This window comes from Cervus elaphus, chromosome 8 (assembly GCF_910594005.1).
Source record: "Cervus elaphus chromosome 8, mCerEla1.1, whole genome shotgun sequence".
Classification (NCBI taxonomy): Eukaryota; Metazoa; Chordata; class Mammalia; order Artiodactyla; family Cervidae; genus Cervus; species Cervus elaphus.
The window spans coordinates 49,297,885-49,317,004 of record NC_057822.1 but is presented as its reverse complement, the minus strand read 5'-3'; the positions used below and the strand labels follow the sequence as shown (position 1 = coordinate 49,317,004).

The following is a 19,120-nucleotide window of genomic DNA, read 5'->3' as shown; positions in this document are numbered from 1 at the left end:
AACATTATTAAACCTAGTTCTTAAATTATCCTGAAAAAAAAAACCAATTTCATAAAAGCCACTGCACTCTTTTGAAGAAATTAAGCTTATTTTTTACTTCTTCGATCATTAATTTTAACAAACATTTGCAAAGTACCCCTCTGTGTAAGGAATTCAGTGGTGTGTTTGACCAATTACTTTCCTCCATGGAGTCTATTTCCTAGTGAAATTTATAAGCAAACATTCTGTGACTTTTGTGTGATTATATTCTGCAGTAGAAAAAAAAGTACTACTTAAAAAAATCCCAAGTTGTTAAAAGTTACTTGTCACAACAAGTAAACCCTAGCCCTAACCCTAACCCTAACTTGTCACAACAAGTAAAAAAAGCTAGCTAAACACATTTCAAATAAAACATGGGGTGACCTATGGTTCTCTGTTTTCTACAGTGGAAGTTTCTCAATGGGACTTGAAAACTTGGACACTTGATAAATACATTATTATAAGAACTTTGATACATTAGAGTAAAAAATGTTCTTACCTCAAAGAGTGGTAAATCGTGGGATAAAAATTTTGGCAAATTTACATCAATAATAGATCTAAGCAGCAGAATTTCTTCATTTTCATTTGGATATTTCAGCTGAAAGAAAATGTACTCATGATAACATCTGCATCTGTTAACTGCATTCCATCCATGTTCACACACACAAGCACCCAGGCCCAGAGGGCATTCCAACCCATGCAAAGATGTTATTTATTTTCATTTCACTGTGCTGTTATTAATTTTAGAAACTGTCGATTACACTTGTTGAATTTTATATTAGTTTATAATGAAATTCTAAGATGAACTAACTGCCTTTTCACAGATGCTCTGGGTAAAAAGCTATTGGTCATGACTTTCAAAGAGTTTGGGAGTTGTCATTGCTTCTATCCTGGGTAAGACCTTGCTTGTCCTATGCATTCAAAACCAGCAGTCAGTTGATAAAGTATAAATAATCATTAAAAATGGGGACTCATTAAAAGATTTAAAGTTAAAACATATAAATATTCACTCATTTGCCCATATTTTGGTGCCAAGGCTTTTTCTCTGAGGGTGGAGTTCTGCACAATTTTCCTTGCACAAAACAAAACCAAAAACAACCAATAATGAATCATTGCTCTGGATTTTTTTGTTTCGTTGTTTCTGTTTTTTAAAGATAATCATTCTCTTCAAAGATACTTAGGAGACGATCTAAATGTTGCATCCTCATGAATTGTTCTTTTTCAGTCTTACCTCTCTTATTCACACCTAATTCCAAGTAAACTTTTTAGCATTTCATCTTTACTGTCTTTCTTGAACAAGGAACTCAGTTTTCATAAAAACAAACCTCTTCTTTTCATGCCCGTATACCATCAGTTTCACTGACAATTAAATAAAGGGCATAACAACAATAACATCTCCCAGTGGCTTCAGAAAGTCTTGGGAACAAGCCACCTGACCGTCAGTGGGAAGGCGGGGCGGCACGCCACCTTCTGAGTGCACCCTTGGTACTAGCGTGCTTGAGTGTGTCCCCCTGGCAGCGTGGAGTGCGCTGGGTAATGCTCTGTCACTTGAGTGGAAGGTTCTTCAGAAAATACATATTAAATTCCAAAACACCTGTAGTAAACCCAGGGTTTACTAAAAACCTGGCTGAACTCAGTTTGCTGCTCATGCCCATAAGACGGTTCATGTAATTCACAAAAGAATCTGAACTCAGAAATGTTTCTCTCAACTTCTATACTTGACCCAAAATTTCACACCAAAGCTATTCCCACCATCATCAGTTTAGGGTTCCAGAACCCTCATCCTGCTCTCTGGAATCTTTCTAGTAAATTCCATGCTCCTACTTAACTGGCTTTAACTTTACAAAGTCAATGACGCCTGGCAGTTAAGTCCTGCCGTCTGAATTACCAGAGCTCCCAAACCTAAAGCCAGCTCTGCCAATATGGACTTTGTCTTTGCATCAACCTGACCACACATCAATTATGAAGTGTCCCAAGCCTGTTTTGTCAAAAGGCTATCATCTTAAAACAAACATTTAAATTGTTTCCTGATAAAATAGAAACAAGCTTCAAACTATTCAAGCCAACACATTCAACAATTCTAAATTAGCTTTTGACAAAGAATGATAGGATTCATTTGCAGGATTCATTTGCTGCATAACTTTAATAGTTCAGTTCCACAGTCAAGATGTCAGTGATGACATACAGTAGGGCAAAGCATTATCTTTCCCATTATCTGACCACAATGCAATCATGACATGTCAGGTTAATACAAATTGTTGCTTCTAGTTGCATTTGTTTATTACTATAAATAATGACTTGAAGTCATGTCAGACAAATGTGAAATAGAATATCACCACTATATATCAGAATTCTTGGTAACATCATTATAGAAGTCAAAAATGCATGCCATTGTTTTTAATCACATAGGATATATTTTAAAATCTCCCACAGTCATGAACATGTAAATTTTTATAAGCTACAAGGTCAAAGTTTGCAATTTGCTGTTAATTAATCCCATGGACAGAGGAGCCTGGCAGGCTACAGTCCATAGAGTCTCAAAGAGTTGGACGCGACTGAAGCGACTTAGCACACATGGCCTATCTTGCTTACTTTCATAAAAAAAGAACAGTTATACTTTATGTTTCTGAAAAATACTTCCAATGAAAAGCTACCCAAATCTTAAAATATTTGGCCTTTTTACCAATATAGTTATGACTCATACCATCTTAAAATGCACACCTTATAGTGCAAATCCATCACTGGTGGTAGGTGTGTGTGCACGCTCAGTCACGTCTGACCCTTTGCAACCCTCTGGACTCTAGCCCACCAGGCTCCTCTGTCCATGGACCTTTCCAGGAAAGAATACTGAAGTGGGTTACCGTTTCCTACTCCAGGGGATCTTCCCGACCCAGAGATAGAACTTGTGTCTCTTGTGTCTCCTGCCTTGGCAGGTGGATTTTTTTTACCATTGCACCAGTGCAAATCCATTACTGCTAGTCCACAGCTGGCTACAATTGTATAATTATATTAAATAACAATGTCTAGGGATTTTGTAGGTATGTATTAATTATATATACATTGTTTCCTTTAAAGTTACATATGTTCACATAGACTAAATGCTTTCAAAGCATTTCTCAGCAGCAAGGAATTTTATTCCTCAGTAGTACTCAGTTTCATATAATTAAAACTGTGGGATGGAACTCGAATCACTAATCACATGGCTAAGGTTTTACAAATCATAAAATGCCTTTTCTCATGTGTGCAAATGATCGGCTATTTTAGTACAATAGGGAACTTTCTTTCCAGTTGATGGAACCAATCAGTTATTAGAGCTCTGTAAAGACACATGGCCCTGAGATGTACAAACAGGAAATGAATGAGTAAGACGTTACTTGAGTGTTCTACCTTTAGATTCCCGGCAGCGGTAAGCACTGACTTCACAGCTCTCATTCCATAGTCATAGTGATGCTGTGATGACAACTGCTCTGAGCACAGGCGATATGTAGCCACAATCTTCACTGACAGTGGCCGAGCTGTCACAAAGCCACAGGAGTATAGGACGATTTCGGCGATCATGGCGTAGTCGGGCACCATCATCGCTACTGTCCGGAAGAGAGCCTATGGGAGTGGAGAGAAGGTGCCTTTATAAACAGGCGTGAAGGTAGACTCGAAGATGGCTCGACTCTTCATAGCATGCTACAATGTTATAGCTTTTTTGCAATAATATTGTTATAATATCCATATCTTGTAGATAAAACATTTTAAAATGTGACTTCTTGTTATTGTTATATAATGAAGAAGCCACTAACTTTTTATCTAAATATTTTTTTCTGAAATTATGCTTTGAGAACACTTCAAATTTCTGTCATACCTAGGGCTCTGGTGAATTATTAACTTACTTAAGTATTAAGTATCCATTATGTTCTATTCCTTTGTAGAAAGTGACACGTTACAGGGAAAAAGCATCAGGCTCTGCTGAGATGTTGGGTTTCTCATTGGAGCTGTTAGAAAGTGGCTGGTATTGGGAGACTGTGCTTCAAGTGAAGATCTCTAGATATCTAATTGATTAAGGTAACTCCTAATAACAAGGGTATGTTACATAAGTGATAAATTTTGAGATATTTTTTAACCTTTTTGCATCTTTAGTCACCATGTCAGTTCAAGCACAATAAAGGGGAAAAGCTGAAAACAAGTATGAGACGATTATTATTAGAGATAAATCCATTTTCCTAATTCTAAGATAATTTTTCCTCATGGTATTTTAAATGTTGTGGGACAAATGTTGTGTGATGGAAGGCAAATACGAAACTGAATATATTGGGAAAGAATAAGAAAATTTAACTTTAAAAGGTGAGTTTCTGTCAGGACTTATTTCAATAGCTCAAGCATGAAAACATGGCTTTCTTATTAAAGCAGGAGAACAACAGTGTTACATAAAAAGACAATCATATTCAGATAATGAATAATGATTGTACGGAATGACATTCACATACAGACAGGTTATAAATATCTTTTGGGAACTAGCTAAGTTACCGAGAACACGAGGCAGGTGGAGAATAAGGACATTTTGCCTTAGTGATCTGCTATGACACTTAACTGAGAATAAAAGACTTGCATCCAGCAAGATCCTTCCAATGCATTACATTAATTACTAGCTAGAGGCCTTAGCACTGCTATTTTATCAATACGTTTAGCATTCAAGAAATGAAAGAATAAAATGTTAAAAGCATAGAGCATGAACAAATAATTTGTAACGGAGACGCTTAAGCACGTGCTTAAAACTACTACATACCTGGGGGGGGGTGCGGAAATGCAAGAGAATTACTATAAAGATGGTACCTCTTTTAAAGGATAGGTCCTCAACAACTTTTTTTTAATCAATAAAATAGAGAATGAATGAATGAACTAGTGATTTAGCTGGTCAATGCCAAAGTTAGGGTGATATAAACTTTCTTTTGTTGTTGTTCAGTCACTAAGTCACATCCAGCTCTTTGTGATTCCATGGACTGTAGCACGCCAGACTTCTCTGTCCTCCACCATCTCCCAGACTTTGCTCAAATTCATGTCCACTGAGTTGGTGATGCTATCTGACCATCTCATCCGCTGCCTCCCCCTTCTCTTTTGCCTTCAGTCTTTCTCAGCATCTGGGTCTTTTGCAGTGAGTCGGCTCTTTGCATGAGGTGGTCAAAGGATTGGAGCTTCAGCAAGAGTCCTTCCAATGAATATTCAGGGTTGATTTCCTCTGGGATTGACTGGTTTGATCCCCTTGCTGTCCAATGGACTCTCAAGAGTTTTCTCCAGCATCATATGTAAAAAGGATCAATTCTTCGGCACTCTGTCTTCTTAATGATCCACCTCTCACATCCATAAATAACTACTGGAAAAAACCACACCTTTGACTGTAGGGGGCCTCTGTTAGCAAGGTGATGTCTCTGCTTTTTAGTAAGCTGTCTAGGTTTGTCTTGCTGTCTAGGTTGGTCGTAACTTTTCTTCCAAGGAGCAAGTGTCTTTTAATTTCATGGTTGCAGTCACCATCTGCAGTGATTTTGGAGTCCCCAAAAATAAAGTCTGTCACTGTTTCCACTGTTTCCCCATCTATTTGCCATGAAGTGATGGGACCAGATGCCATGATCTTAGTTTTCTGAATGTTGAGTTTTAAACCAACTTTCTCTCTCCTATATAGCATATTAAAAAGCAGAGACACTACTTTACCAACAAAGGTCCATCTAGTCAAAGCTATGGTTTTTCCAGTGATCATGTATGGATGTGAGAATTAGACTATATAGAAAGCTGAGTGCCAAAGAATTGATGCTTTTGAACTGTGGTGTTGGAGTAGACTCTTGAGAGTCCCTTGGACTGCAAGGAGATCCAACCAGCCCATTCTAAAGGAAATCAGTCCTGAATATTCATTGGAAGGACTGATGCTGAAGCTGAAACTCCAATACTTTGGCCACCTGATGCGGAGAATTGACTCATTTGAAAAGACCCTGATGCTGGGAAAGATTGAGGGCAGGAGGAGAAGGGGAAGACAGAGGATGTGATGGTTGGATGGCATCACCGACTCAATGGACATGAGTCTGAGTAAACTCCAGGAGTTGGTAATGGACAGGGAGGCCTGGCGTGCTGCAGTCCGTGGGGTCACAAAGAGTCGGACACAACTGAGTGACTGAACTGAACTGAACTGAGGTTTGTCACAACTTTCCTTCCAAAAGTAGGGGTCTTTTAATTTCATGGCACAGTCACCATCCACAGTCATTTTGGAGCCCAAGAAAATAAAACTTGTCATTGCTTCCACCTGTTCCTTCTATCTGCCATGAAGTGATGGGACAGGATGCCATGATCTTAGTTTTTTGAATGCTGAGTTTTAAGTCAGTTTTTTCACTCTCTTCTTTCACCCTCATCAAGAGACTCTTTAGTTCCTCTTCACTTTCTGCCATTAGAGTGACATCAGTTGCATATCCGAGGTTGTTGGTATTTCTCCCAGCAATCTTGATTCCAGCTTGTGCTTCATCCAGCCCAGTATTTCACATGATGTGCTCTACATATAAGTTAAAAAATCAGGGTGACAACATACAACCTTCTCATACTCCTTTCCCAATTTTGAACCAGTCCATTGTTCCGTGTCCAGTTCTAACTGTTGCTTCTTGACCTGCATACAGGTTTCTCAAGAGACATGTAAGGAGGTCTGGTATTCCCAACTCTTTAAGAATTTTCCACAATTTGTTGTGATCTTTACAGTCAAAGGCTTTAGCATAGCCAATGAAGCAAAAGTAGATGTTTTCTGGAATTCTCTTGCTTTCTCAATGACCCAACAAGTTGGCAATTTAATCTCTGGTTTCTCTGCCTTTTGCAAATCCAGCTTGTACATCTGGAAGTTCTCAGCCCAGAATGTTTTGCTGAAGCCTAACTTGAAGGATTTGGAGCATTATCTTGCTAGCATGTGAAATGAACACAATTGTATGGTAGTTTGAACATTCTTTCACATTGTCCTTCTTTGGTCCCGGAATGATAACTCACCTTCCCTAGTCCTGTGGCCAGTACTGAGTTTTCCAAAGTTGCTGCCATACTGAGTGCAACATTTTAACAATATCATCTTTTAGGATTTGAAATAGCTCAGCTGGAATTCCATCACCTCCACTAGCTTTGTTCATAATGCTTCCTAAAGTCCACTTGACCTCACACTCCAGGATGTGCGGCTCTAAGTAAATGACCAAACCATAGTGGTTATCTGGGTCATTAAGATATTTTTTGTACAGTTCTTCTGTGCATTCTTGCCACCTCGTCTTAATCTCATCTGCTTCTGTTGGGTCCTTGCCATTTCTGTCCTTTATCATGAGCATCCTTGCATGAAATGAAAGGGTAGTTTAGTGCTTAAACACATGAAAAGATGCTCAACATCACTCATTATTAGAGAAATGCAAATCAAAACCACAATGAGGTACCATTACTCGCCAGTCAGGATGGCTGCTATCGAAAAGTCTACAAACAATAAATGCTGGAGAGGGTGTGGAGAAAACGGAACCCTCTTACACTGTTGGTGGGAATGCAAACTAGTACAGCTGCTATGGAAAACAGTGTGGAGATTTCTTAAAAAACTGGAAATAGAACTGCCATATGACCCAGCAATCCCACTTCTGGGCATACACACTGAGGAAACCAGATCTGAAAGAGACACGTGCACCCCAATGTTCATCGCAGCACTGTTTATAATAGCCAGGACATGGAAGCAACCTAGATGCCCATCAGCAGATGAATGGATAAGGAAGCTGTGGTACATATACACCATGGAATATTACTCAGCTGTTAAAAAGAATTCATTTGAATCAGTCCTAATGAGATGGATGAAACTGGAACCCCTTATACAGAGTGAAGTAAGCCAGAAAGATAAAGAACATTACATCATACTAACACATATATATGGAATTTAGAAAGATGGTAACGATAACCCTATATGCAAAACGGAAAAAGAGACACAGAAATACAGAACAGACTTTTGAACTCTGTGGGAGAATGTGAGGGTGGGATATTTCAAAAGAACAGCATGTATACTATTATGGTGAAACAGATCACCAGCCCAGGTGGGATGCATGAGACAAGTGCTCGGGCCTGATGCACTGGGAAGACCCAGAGGAATCGGGTGGAGAGGGAGGTGGGAGGGGGGATCGGGATGGGGAATACGTGTAAATCTATGGCTGATTCATATCAATGTATGACCAAAAAAAATAAATTAAAAAAAAAATAAAACTTTCACTTTTAAAAGGAAAAAAAAAATTAATTTGGATTCTGGCTTACCCAATACCATACTTTCTTGAGTGTTTTAAAAAAAAAAAAAAGAATGGGAAAGTATAGATCCAGGTAAACTGCCAGAGCTTGAATAAATTCCAGTACATGTAATCAGTGTTAGCATTACCCGCCATGTTTACCTCAGCAGAAATAAATGATTGAGAATAATTATTCTATTGCCTCTGCCCTATAGGGTGGAAGAAAAAGGGCAATACATAAGGAATTATAAATACTTCCTAGAGGAGGCTTTCAAAGAACTACATTTTTGGAAGAACAACAACAACAAAATCTCAAGCAGTAACTTGTTACCATTTCTTCCTTTAGAGATTAGAAATAGATTTCATAATGTTGTGACCTGTTCAGAAATGAGCTAGGTTTTACTTAAATGAAATGGAGGATTCAGGATCTATTTCACTTTTTTTTCTCTGTACTAATGGAGTATTTCACACTACTTACTCTGAGGAAAGCTAGGTATCAGAATGTGTTAGCATTTGCAAATCCTCCTGAATGGAGGTCCAAGCCCTCAATGAACCCCTGACTTCTTGTTCACCTGGAACACCAGACTCCCTCAGATCTCCCCAGACGCTCCCATGTCCTTCAGCTCCTGACTTCTGTCTTCGGTCAGGCAGAGCAGCCTTGTGTCAGAGAGGCCAGGCTCTGTCACTGGAATTGAGCCCAGGTCCACTTGCATTTTCTTCTTGTGCCTTTAGAGTTGGACGCCACAGTGTATCACGTTATTGACTTTGTGACATCAGAAGATATAGAATATGCCTATTTTCCATACTACCCAAAGCAATCTATGAATTTAATGCGATCCCCATCACATTACTCATAACATTTTCCACAGAACTATATCCTAAAATTTATATCACAAAGAGCGTGACATGACTTAGTGACTGAACACAGAAGACTCAGAATTGCCAAAGCAATCCTGAGGGAAAAGAACAAAGCTGGAGGCATACCCACCCAGACTTCAGACAATACTACGAGGCTCCATTAATCAAAATAGCAGGGTACTGGCACAAAAACAGACATATCAATGGAACAGAATAGAGAGCCCAGAAGTAAACCCACACACCTACAGTCAATCTTTGACAGAGAAGGCAAGAATGTACAATGGAGAAAAGATAGTCTCTTTAGCAAGTAGTATTGGAAAAGTTAGATAGCCACTTGTAAATCAAAGAAGTCATAACATTCCCTCCCATTTTAAACACACCAAAAGAAAAAAAAAATGTCAAAATGGCTTAGAGACTTAAACATAAGACAGGATACCATAGAACTCCTGAAGAAAACACAGGCAAAACATTCTCTGACATAAATTGTACCAATATTTTCTTAAGTCAGTCTCCCAAGGCAGTGGAAATAAAGGCAAAATGAAAAAATGGGAATAACCAAACTTAAAAACTTCTGCACAGCAAAGGAAATCATAAACAAAATGAAAAGACAACCAACAGACTAGGAGAAAATATTTGCAAACAATGCAACCAAAGGGGGGCTTCATTTCCAAAATATACAAACATCTCATATAACTCAACAGCAAAAAAGCAAACAACCCAATCAAAAAATGAGCAGAAGACCTAAATAAATATTTCTCCAAAGAAGACATACATATGGCCAACAGGCACCTGAAGAGACGCTCAACTTCTCTAATCAGCAGAGAAATACAAATCAAAACTACAGTGAGGCATCCCCTCGCACTGGTCAGAGTGATCATCATACAAAGGTCTACAAATAATAAAAGCTGCAGAGGGTGTGGAGAAAAGGGAACCCCCCTTCATGGTTGGTGGGAATGTAAATTTGTGCAGCCACCACGGAAAACTGTATAGAGGTACTCCATAAACTATGGAGTTGCCATATGCTCCAGCAATCCAACTCCTGGGCATACAGCTGGGGGAAAAAAGGAAAATTCTAATTTGAGAAGATAAATGCACCCCACTGGTCACAGCAGCACTGTTTATATCAGCCAAGATGAGGAAACAAGCCAAGTGCCCATAAGCTGATGACAGGTATGAGTATGCTTTACATATGTATGTATGTTTAGGAATATGTGAGACATACATACGTCATATATATAGAGAGAAAGAGCTATCCCAACGGTGACAGGCAAACCACTGCAGTAAGAATGTAAGACGATACTGAAGAGGGGTGGGAGCAAGGCATGGCCATAGCACTGGCCAGGAACAGCAGGAGCTATAAGACTGGTTTTGGTAACTGGCTGAAATCTCTGGGGGAAGAAGAGGGAAGCTTCAAGGATGATCCTGAAGACATGAAAACACTTTCTGGGTCTCAGCAGGCTTTAAATAGATCGTTTTCAGGCATTCAATCATGTCTGACTCTCTGCAGCCCCATGGCCTATAGCCTGCCAGGCTCCTCAATCCATGGAATTTTCCAGGCAAGAATACTGGACGGGGTGCCATTTCCTACTCCAGGAGATCTTCCCAACTCAGGGATAAAACCTGTGTCTCTTGCTTCTTCCGCATTGGCAGATGGATTCTTTATCACTAGTGCCATAGGGGAAGCCCATATATTTATATCTATATATCTTTCATTTCAGGCTAAGACATTTTTCCAAACTGTTAGGCACTTCCATATGTACTTGAAAAGAGATGTTTTATAGCAGCTCCAATCAAGAAGACTGCACAAAGGAACAATGAAAACAACAGAAAGCTACTAGAATTTGAGAACAGTTTTTGACCTAAAATAGAAAGAAAATACTCCAAGCACCATTGTTTCAACATGCACAATACATAAAACATGGACGAGCCCACATAGGGCATTAACAGACTCAATCCATAATGGGTCCCGTTTTTTATGATTAGTTGCTCACAGGTATTTTGCCTTTACAAATACTTATGTATTCAGATCAATTCTACCAAATAAAAGAAAAACATGAGTGAATAAAAAAATAAGACTAAAAGAGCTTTCCAAATCTATCAGTTGAGTTCAGTCGCTTAGTTGTATCTGACTCTTTGCGACCCCATGAATCGTAGCACGCCAGGCCTCCCTGTCCATCAACAACTCCCGGAGTTTACTCAAACATGTCCATCGAGTCGGTGATGCCATCCAGCCATCTCATCCACTGTTGTCCCCTTCTCCTCATGCCCTCAATCTTTCCCAGCATCAGGGTCTTTTCCGATGAGTCAGTTCTTCACATCAGGTGGCCAAAGTATTGGAGTTTCAGCTTCAGCCTCAGTCATTCCAACCAACACCCAGGACTGATCTCCTTTAGGATGAACTGGTTGGATCTCCTTGCAGCCCAAGGGACTCTCAAGAGTCTTCTCCAACACCACAGTTCAAAAGCATCGATTCTTCTCTGCTCAGCTTTCTTTATAGTTCAACTCTCACATCCATACATGAATACTGGTAAAACCGTAGCCTTGACTAGATGGACCTTTGTTGACAAAGTAATGCCTCTGCTTTTTAATGTGTTGTCTAGGTTAGTCATAACTTTCCTTCCAAGGAGTAAGCGTCTTTTAATTTCATGGTTGCAATAGCCATCTGCAGTGATTTTGGAGCCCAGAAAAATGAAGTCAGCGATGGTTTCCACTGTTTCCCCATCTAATTGCCATGAGGTGATGGTATGGGATGCCATGATCTTTGTTTTCTGAATGTTGAGCTTTCAGGCAACTTTTTCACTCTCCTTTTCCACTTTCATCAAGAGGCTCTTTAGTTCCTCTTCACTTTCTGCCGTAAGGGTGGTGTCATCTGTATATCTGAGGGTACTGATATTTCTTGCAGCAATCTTGATTCCACCTTGTGCTTCTTCCAGCCCAGCGTTTCTCATGATGTACTCTGCATATAAGTTAAATAAGCAGGGTGACAATATACAGCCTTGATGTACTCCTTTTCCTATTTGGAACCATTCTGTTGTTCCATGTCCAGTTCTAACTGTTGCTTCCTGACCTGCATACAGGTTTCTCAAGAGGCAGGTCAGGTGGTGTGGTATGCCCATCTCTTTCAGAATTTTCCACAGTTTATTGTGATCCACACAATCAAAGGCTTTGGCATAATCAATAAAGCAGAAATAGATGTTTTTCTGGAACTCTCTTGCTTTTTTGATGATCCAGCGAATGTTGGCAATTTGATCTCTGGTTCCTCTACCTTTTCTAAAACCAGCTTGAACATGTGGAAATTCACGGTTCACGTATTGCTAAAGCCTGGCTCGGGGAATTTTGAGCATTACTTTACTAGCGTGTGAGATGAGTGCAATTGTGCAGTAGTTTGAGCATTCTTTGGCATTGCCTTTCTTTGGGATTAGAATGAAAACTGACCTTTTCCAGTCCTGTGGTTACTGCTGAGTTTTCCAAATTTGCTGGCATATTGAGTGCAGCACTTTCACAGCATCATCTTTCAGGATTTGAAATAGCTCAACTGGAATTCCATCACCTCCACTAGCTTTGTTCGTAGTGATGCTTTCTAAGGCCCACTTGACATCACATCCCAGGATGTTTGGCTCTAGGTGAATGATCACACCATCGTGATTATCTGGGTCATGAAGATCTTTTTTGTACAGTTCTTCTGTGTATTCTTGCCACCTCTTCTTAATATCTTCTGCTTCTGTTAGGTCCATACCATTTCTGTCATTTATTGAGCCCACCTTTGCATGAAATGTTCCCTTGGTAACTGATTTTCTTGAAGAGATCTAGTCTTTCCCATTCTATTGTTTTCCTCTCTTTCTTTGCATTGATCGCTGAGGAAGGCTTTCTTATCTCTCCTTGCTATTCTTTGGAACTCTGCATTCAAATGGGAATATCTTTCCTTTTCTCCTTTGCTTTTCTCTTCCCTTCTTTTCACAGCTATTTGTAAGGCCTCCTCAGACAGCCGTTTTGCTTTTTTCCAATGTATACTGGAAGGTATATTTTTTCCAAATGCATATTGGAATAAAAAGTCGCAAAATGCTTCTTAGATGAAGGAGGATTTACTAATTTCCATTTTTAAATCATACCTTCCTTCACAAAGGCAAAGTACTAAAACATCACATCAAGCAAAGGAAAGTGCAAGGAACAGAAATACCACAAAAATACTTGGCAGCAGTTGGTCCAATCAAAAGTTTTTTTGGTGGAAAAGAAAATACCTCACCTAATCTAAGAAGCTGTCATTCTAAAAATGTGAATAATGGAAGGAATGTAGGATTTAGAGTCAGAAAACTTGGTTTTGGATCTGCAATTACCACTGTATATTTATTCAGCATTTTTCTCCATGCACTAGCCATAAACTTGCAGTTCACCAGAAAAGCATATAAAAGGTCTAAAAAAGATAGGGAGGAAAGGTCATATTTCACTAATAATCAAAGTTTGTTTTTTTTTAATGAAGATTCTAGTCTATCCAATTAGCTATTTTGTTCTTACAAGAAAACAAGCAGTGCTAGGTATTAAGGAGAACCGAGAATTGATATGGGATGTAAATTGTTTCGACCTCTGTTAGAAGGCAATTCAGCAACAAAGCTCTTGGTCCTATGAATCTCCCAACGAAATAATTTAAAATAGAGAAAAGCCTTAAGTAAAAATTTCCCATTGCAGTATTATCTATAATGAAGGAAAACTAAATGCAATCTAAATGTCAAACTGTAAACACAGTTCAATAAACTTATTTACAGTTTGAATCATGTTCATAAAGATAGAAAAATGCCCATATTATAATATTAACAGGAACAGACCTTCCCCCAGTATTCACAATTGTCTGATTTCAACATTTAATATTGAGGAATACCATATAGTAAACAGTAGAATGGGTACCTTTTCCAGTATTTCCTATGTTTTCTAATTTTTATACTTATGATCAGTTTTAAAATAGAAGTTCTGGAAATTGCATATTTTTAAAGGTAACCAAAGCTTTAAAATTTTTCTAAAACAGTTGTCTAAAATATAACATCTAAAAGGAAATGTTTTATGTAAAATTCAAGAGCATGTTCTTTTTATATATTAACTTTGTAAATCACAGAAAAGAAACAGATTATATAATTGCCTCTTCTGTACCTTTAGATTATCAGGCAGCTCTGATCGTCCAGCATATCCAGGGTTCATTGTTATAAAGACAGCACACGTGGGGTCAAGTTTTAATTCAGTTCCTTCAAACACCAGTAAATCAGCCCCTGCATTAATACCTGTGGGTAATCAAGAATGAAATGACTTAGCAATTCCACATGTAAATGTGACTCGTGCCATTCACCATGTCCTGTATTTCTACTGTTTTCACACAATGCAGAGACAAACTAGCCCATTACCTCTTTGGATAGTAAGAATTTGTTGAGCAACCACAGATAGCACTTCCAAATCAATTCTGTTAAACTCATCAAAGCAAGCCCAGGCTCCACAAGATAACAGTCCCTGGGAGAAAAGAGTAATGAGAATTTTCAATTTTATCTGATTGAATATTACAGTGAAATGTTGTATTTTCACCTCATCTCTTCACGGATTTAATATCCTATCAAGGAAATTGCTTATTCACCTTTATCTTTAAAGACAGCTTACTCTTTTATTACCAATTCATTATTCTGCATGAATAAAGAGTTTGATCAACTGAAAAATTTTCCAATTGATTTTTTTTTTACTTTCTCTGTGTATTTTTCGGCATTTAGATGTATATCTATAATTTCAAAGCCTTTCTTATTTTTTAGTTACAAGTTGATTTTATTCGCTTTTCCTTACGGACTCCGTAGAATGGATTGTAATAATCCTTTAAATAAGGTGACTCCTGTTGTCAATGAGACTACCCTGTAACCTGAGTACCTTGATGACCAATGAACACCGTCTGAGGCTCCAGATTGCAATTCTAACTTACATCCATCCCAAAAGTAACTATGTGCCATTTGGTCAAAGGAAAAACTGGAAAGTCAAACCTGAGTAGCTGAGTCCAAATTCAGATTAAATTTTAAAAATGCAAAAATGATTATTGAGTGTACATCCTCTAGATTGTATATGTATGTATGTATATTTCACTGAGTACCTAGTATGTGCAAGACATGATGCATGGCACTTTGTATATAAGGAAACTAAGGCTATGTCACATAAGATGTTAAGTATTTAGTACAATGCCACATATCTAATAGTGGCTAACCTTGGATTTGTGTATTAATTCATCTATTCAAACACACTGGATTAAACATGAACACCATGCGTGTCAAAGAATAGTACATTTTCATTATTTAGTGAAGACTCTAAGACTTAGAAATCTAACACATGATATAATAAAAGGATCAGAAATCACAGAGAACAAAACGCTTATGAATTCACATGTTCAAAGAGTTATACAGACTGTGAGGTTCTAGTAAGATCTCTTGTCTTTTTAATTTTGTACCCCCATTATTCAGCATGATCCTAATACAAATTGTCCATATAATCAATACTTATCAATAACAAAACAATATTTTAATATATTAATCTATATCAAAGAATTAAGAATATTATTATATGGATTTGAAAACTTAGTGCACACCAGAATTTTCTTGAAACATTTAGGAATATAATGGCTCTTTAAACTACACAGAGAACCTTTTAGATTTGCTGTTTATTTCTTTAATAATCATTACAGTGAGGTTGTATATCATTATAGAAGATGATTGAAATAGTTACTGATCATTCGAATGTTTTATTCATATTTTACTTATTGTAATATTTTCCTTTCTTTTACTGTTATTCTAATTGTTTCAGTGTCACAAATATAGAAACTTCTTATGATCCAAATCTTTTATAAAACGACTAGGCCATATTTCAGCCAGGAATAGTTTACTGTATAAGGTAGGGTTGTTATACTATGTTTTGTTAGTGTGAGTATTTTTTTTTTTAATCCTAAAACACATTTATTTGTTCTTTATTTATAATGTTTTTATACTGTGGGATAGCCTAGTAATTTTTTTAAAATTTGTTTATTTTTAATTGAAGGATAATTGCTTTACAATATTGCATTGGTTTCTGCCAGACATCAACACGAATCAGTCATAGGTACACAAATGATTTGAGTATTCTTTTAACGTTAACTTTTTCTGGAGACATCTGAAAGTTAAGGATTAAAGAATCATTAAATTGCAATTTGCAAGGTATACAAAAATAGAAATTAAAAAACAAGTAAGTGGAACTCATAATCCCACATGGATAATTTTCTGTTCAACTGTGCCACCTAATATTTTAAGGAACAACAAACTATAGCTACAAAGCATCAAATTGACCAGATGATCAAAGGTTACAGCAATGAATTTAGCCAGGGACTTTATATCTTTCACTCCCCCTTTTGCAATCTTACCAACTTGTAAGAGTGGGAGTCTGACTCAGAATAAGAAAAAACAAAAGGATTTCAAGTTCACCAAAAAGATTAAATAGAATGTGCCCATAAAAGTAAATTATTGAATTGTAACTCATTAATAATGAAGTCTTTAGAGAACTCATTATTTACATGATGCAATATAGCTCAGTTGGTAAAGAATCTGCCTGCAATGCAGGAGACCCAGGTTCAATTCCTGGGTCAGGAAGATCCACTGGAGAAGGGATACGCTACCCACTCCAGTATTCTTGGGCCTGTCTTGTGGCTCAGCTGGTAAAGAATCTGCCTGCAGTGCGGGATACCTGGGTTCAATTGCTGGGTTGGGAAGATCCCCAGAGAGGGGAAAGGCTACCCACTCCAGTATTCTGGCCTGGAGAATTCCATGGACTAATGGGGTCACAAAGACTCGAACACAACTAAGAGACTTTCACTCAAATTAATGGTTCTCAAACTTCTAGCTGTCCAGTGCATTGAAGGGACACCACTCATTCATTACTATCAGGAATACTGACCCTTTATAAAGCAAGGACTGAAGAGGGAGGTAGAAAGTGTGAAAATGTCAGTCAGTTCAGTCATGTCCCACTCTGCAACCCAAAGGACTGCAGCCCACCAGGCTCCTCTGTCCATGGAAATCTACGGCAAGGATACTGGAGTGAGCTGCCATCCCCTTCTCCAGGGGATCTTCCTGACCTAGGGATTGAACCTGGGTCTCCTACGTTGCAGGCGGATTCTTTACTATCTGAGAGGGAGGTAGAACTCCTTCTCAAATAAGCTTTTAATATAACTCTACTTATAGCAAGTCTTTTATTTGCATCAAATTATGTTTCATTATAAAAAGTCTTTCTGAGAAGTTATCATAGCATAAATGAGGAGTTAACTCAAACCTTAAAGAATTTTCCTAGAGCCAGATAGTCCAACCCATCAGAGCAGTTGAAAACAACACATTGCTTGGCTACAGCTTTGGCTAAATCTTTAGTAGTTTCGGTCTTTCCCGTGCCAGCTGGCCCCTCAGGTGCTCCTCCAAGGTGCAGATGAAGGGCTCCAAACAAGGTTCTGAAATATAAGAAATAAACAATCTCTGTGTGATAATGTGATTTTTATATACATTCATAAAAAAAAATTTTAATCAAGAGCCAAATTTTCTATTTCCTCAGCAAAAATTCCTTCCTTCCTACTAACCTATGAAAATCTTTGTCTGTTTTATATTTTACCTCTGAATAGCTATACATGTGACAAAATCAGAACAAGCTCACCTTTGAAATTCAATGCTGACTTCTGGAGAATTCAGTTGATCCTGAACCATCCAATTACCCTACTGCAAGCATATGGAAATGCTATATAAAAAATGATGACTTTTGAAATATAGAACCATTTTTGAGAGAATGAAAAGCAAATTATCAAAGAAGAGGCAATGCATAGCTGGAAAAGTAATTAGGTGCGAAGGCTGTAGAGGTGAACATTGGTTTAGAATTTGTAAATAAACACAAGTGCATTTATACCCACACAGAAACAACAGGTCTTAGAACTGAGCGAGCTGAGGAGCCGGAATGGATTCACTATTTAAACCCAGAAGGTTTGAAAGGTTGCCTTGGGCGTAAATGGGAACTAAAATTACTTCAGCAGCCTACTCAGGAGACAAAGAAGAGTCAATGAAGGGACAGGAAGCTTATACTTCATGCAGTGCCCAGTGAGAAATCAACATCATTCATAGAGGGTGGCATCAAATTTCCATTCCCTGGTAGCTCAGCTGGTAAAGAGTCCACCTGCAATGCAGAAGACCCCAGTTTGATCCCTGGGTTGGAAAGATCTGCTGGAGAAGGGAACGGCTACTGATGGGCTGCTGCTGCTGCTGCTAAGTCGCTTCAGTCGTGTCCGACTCTGTGCGACCCCATAGACGTCAGCCCACCAGGCTCCTCCGTCCCTGGGATTCTCCAGGCAAGAACACTGGAGTGGGTTGCCATTTCCTCTCCAATGAGTGAAAGTGAAAAGTGAAAGAGAAGTCGCTTAATCGTGTCCGACTCTTAGCGACCCCATGGACTGCAGCCCACCAGGCTCCTCCATCCATGGGATTTTCCAGGCAAGAGTACTGGAGTGGGGTGCCATCGCCTTCTCTGCTACTGATGGGCTTATGAACCCAAACTGAGAAATTAACATTAAAATTTTTTTCTGAACCAGAGAAAACCCTAGAGCCCTCCACAGAGATAAATGTAAAACTGTTCCAGATGGACACCTCCACATCTGAGAAATGGGAGACCACCTGGGGAAACAATCCTATTAAAATGAGCTCACAGTTAAAACCAGAAAGAGAGATCAAAATTAAGAATCAGACTTGCAGTGACAAAGGCAGTGAGGCAGTTGGACAATGGTCTGAGAGGGCTACTGTATATATGGCACTCTGCCTTCTTTGGTATCCTGGTGGTTTAGGAAGATTTTAAATAAAAAGCAATAGACATCAGACAATTGTGAGGAAAAAAGGAAGTCAATCTCATAAAAGAGGAAACTTGAAATCTAGCAATAAAAATATAATCTCTTAACTTTTGAAAGTTCAATGAACAGAATAAATAGCAGAGAAAACATACAG

General features: G+C 38.4%; 1 protein-coding gene across 1 annotated transcript in view; it reads right to left on the bottom strand.

The window, feature by feature from the left end:
• The window catches only part of DNAH7 (dynein axonemal heavy chain 7), a 253,080-nt gene that overhangs the window by 131,546 nt on the left and 102,414 nt on the right, over positions 1-19,120 (bottom strand). Inside the window, exons 25-29 of the mRNA XM_043910523.1 lie at positions 17,424-17,592; positions 14,507-14,609; positions 14,259-14,386; positions 3,406-3,618; positions 518-616 (exon numbers count right to left, since the gene is read on the bottom strand). Coding sequence (XP_043766458.1) covers positions 518-616; positions 3,406-3,618; positions 14,259-14,386; positions 14,507-14,609; positions 17,424-17,592 — 712 coding nt within the window. The remainder of the gene's footprint in view (positions 1-517; positions 617-3,405; positions 3,619-14,258; positions 14,387-14,506; positions 14,610-17,423; positions 17,593-19,120) is intronic.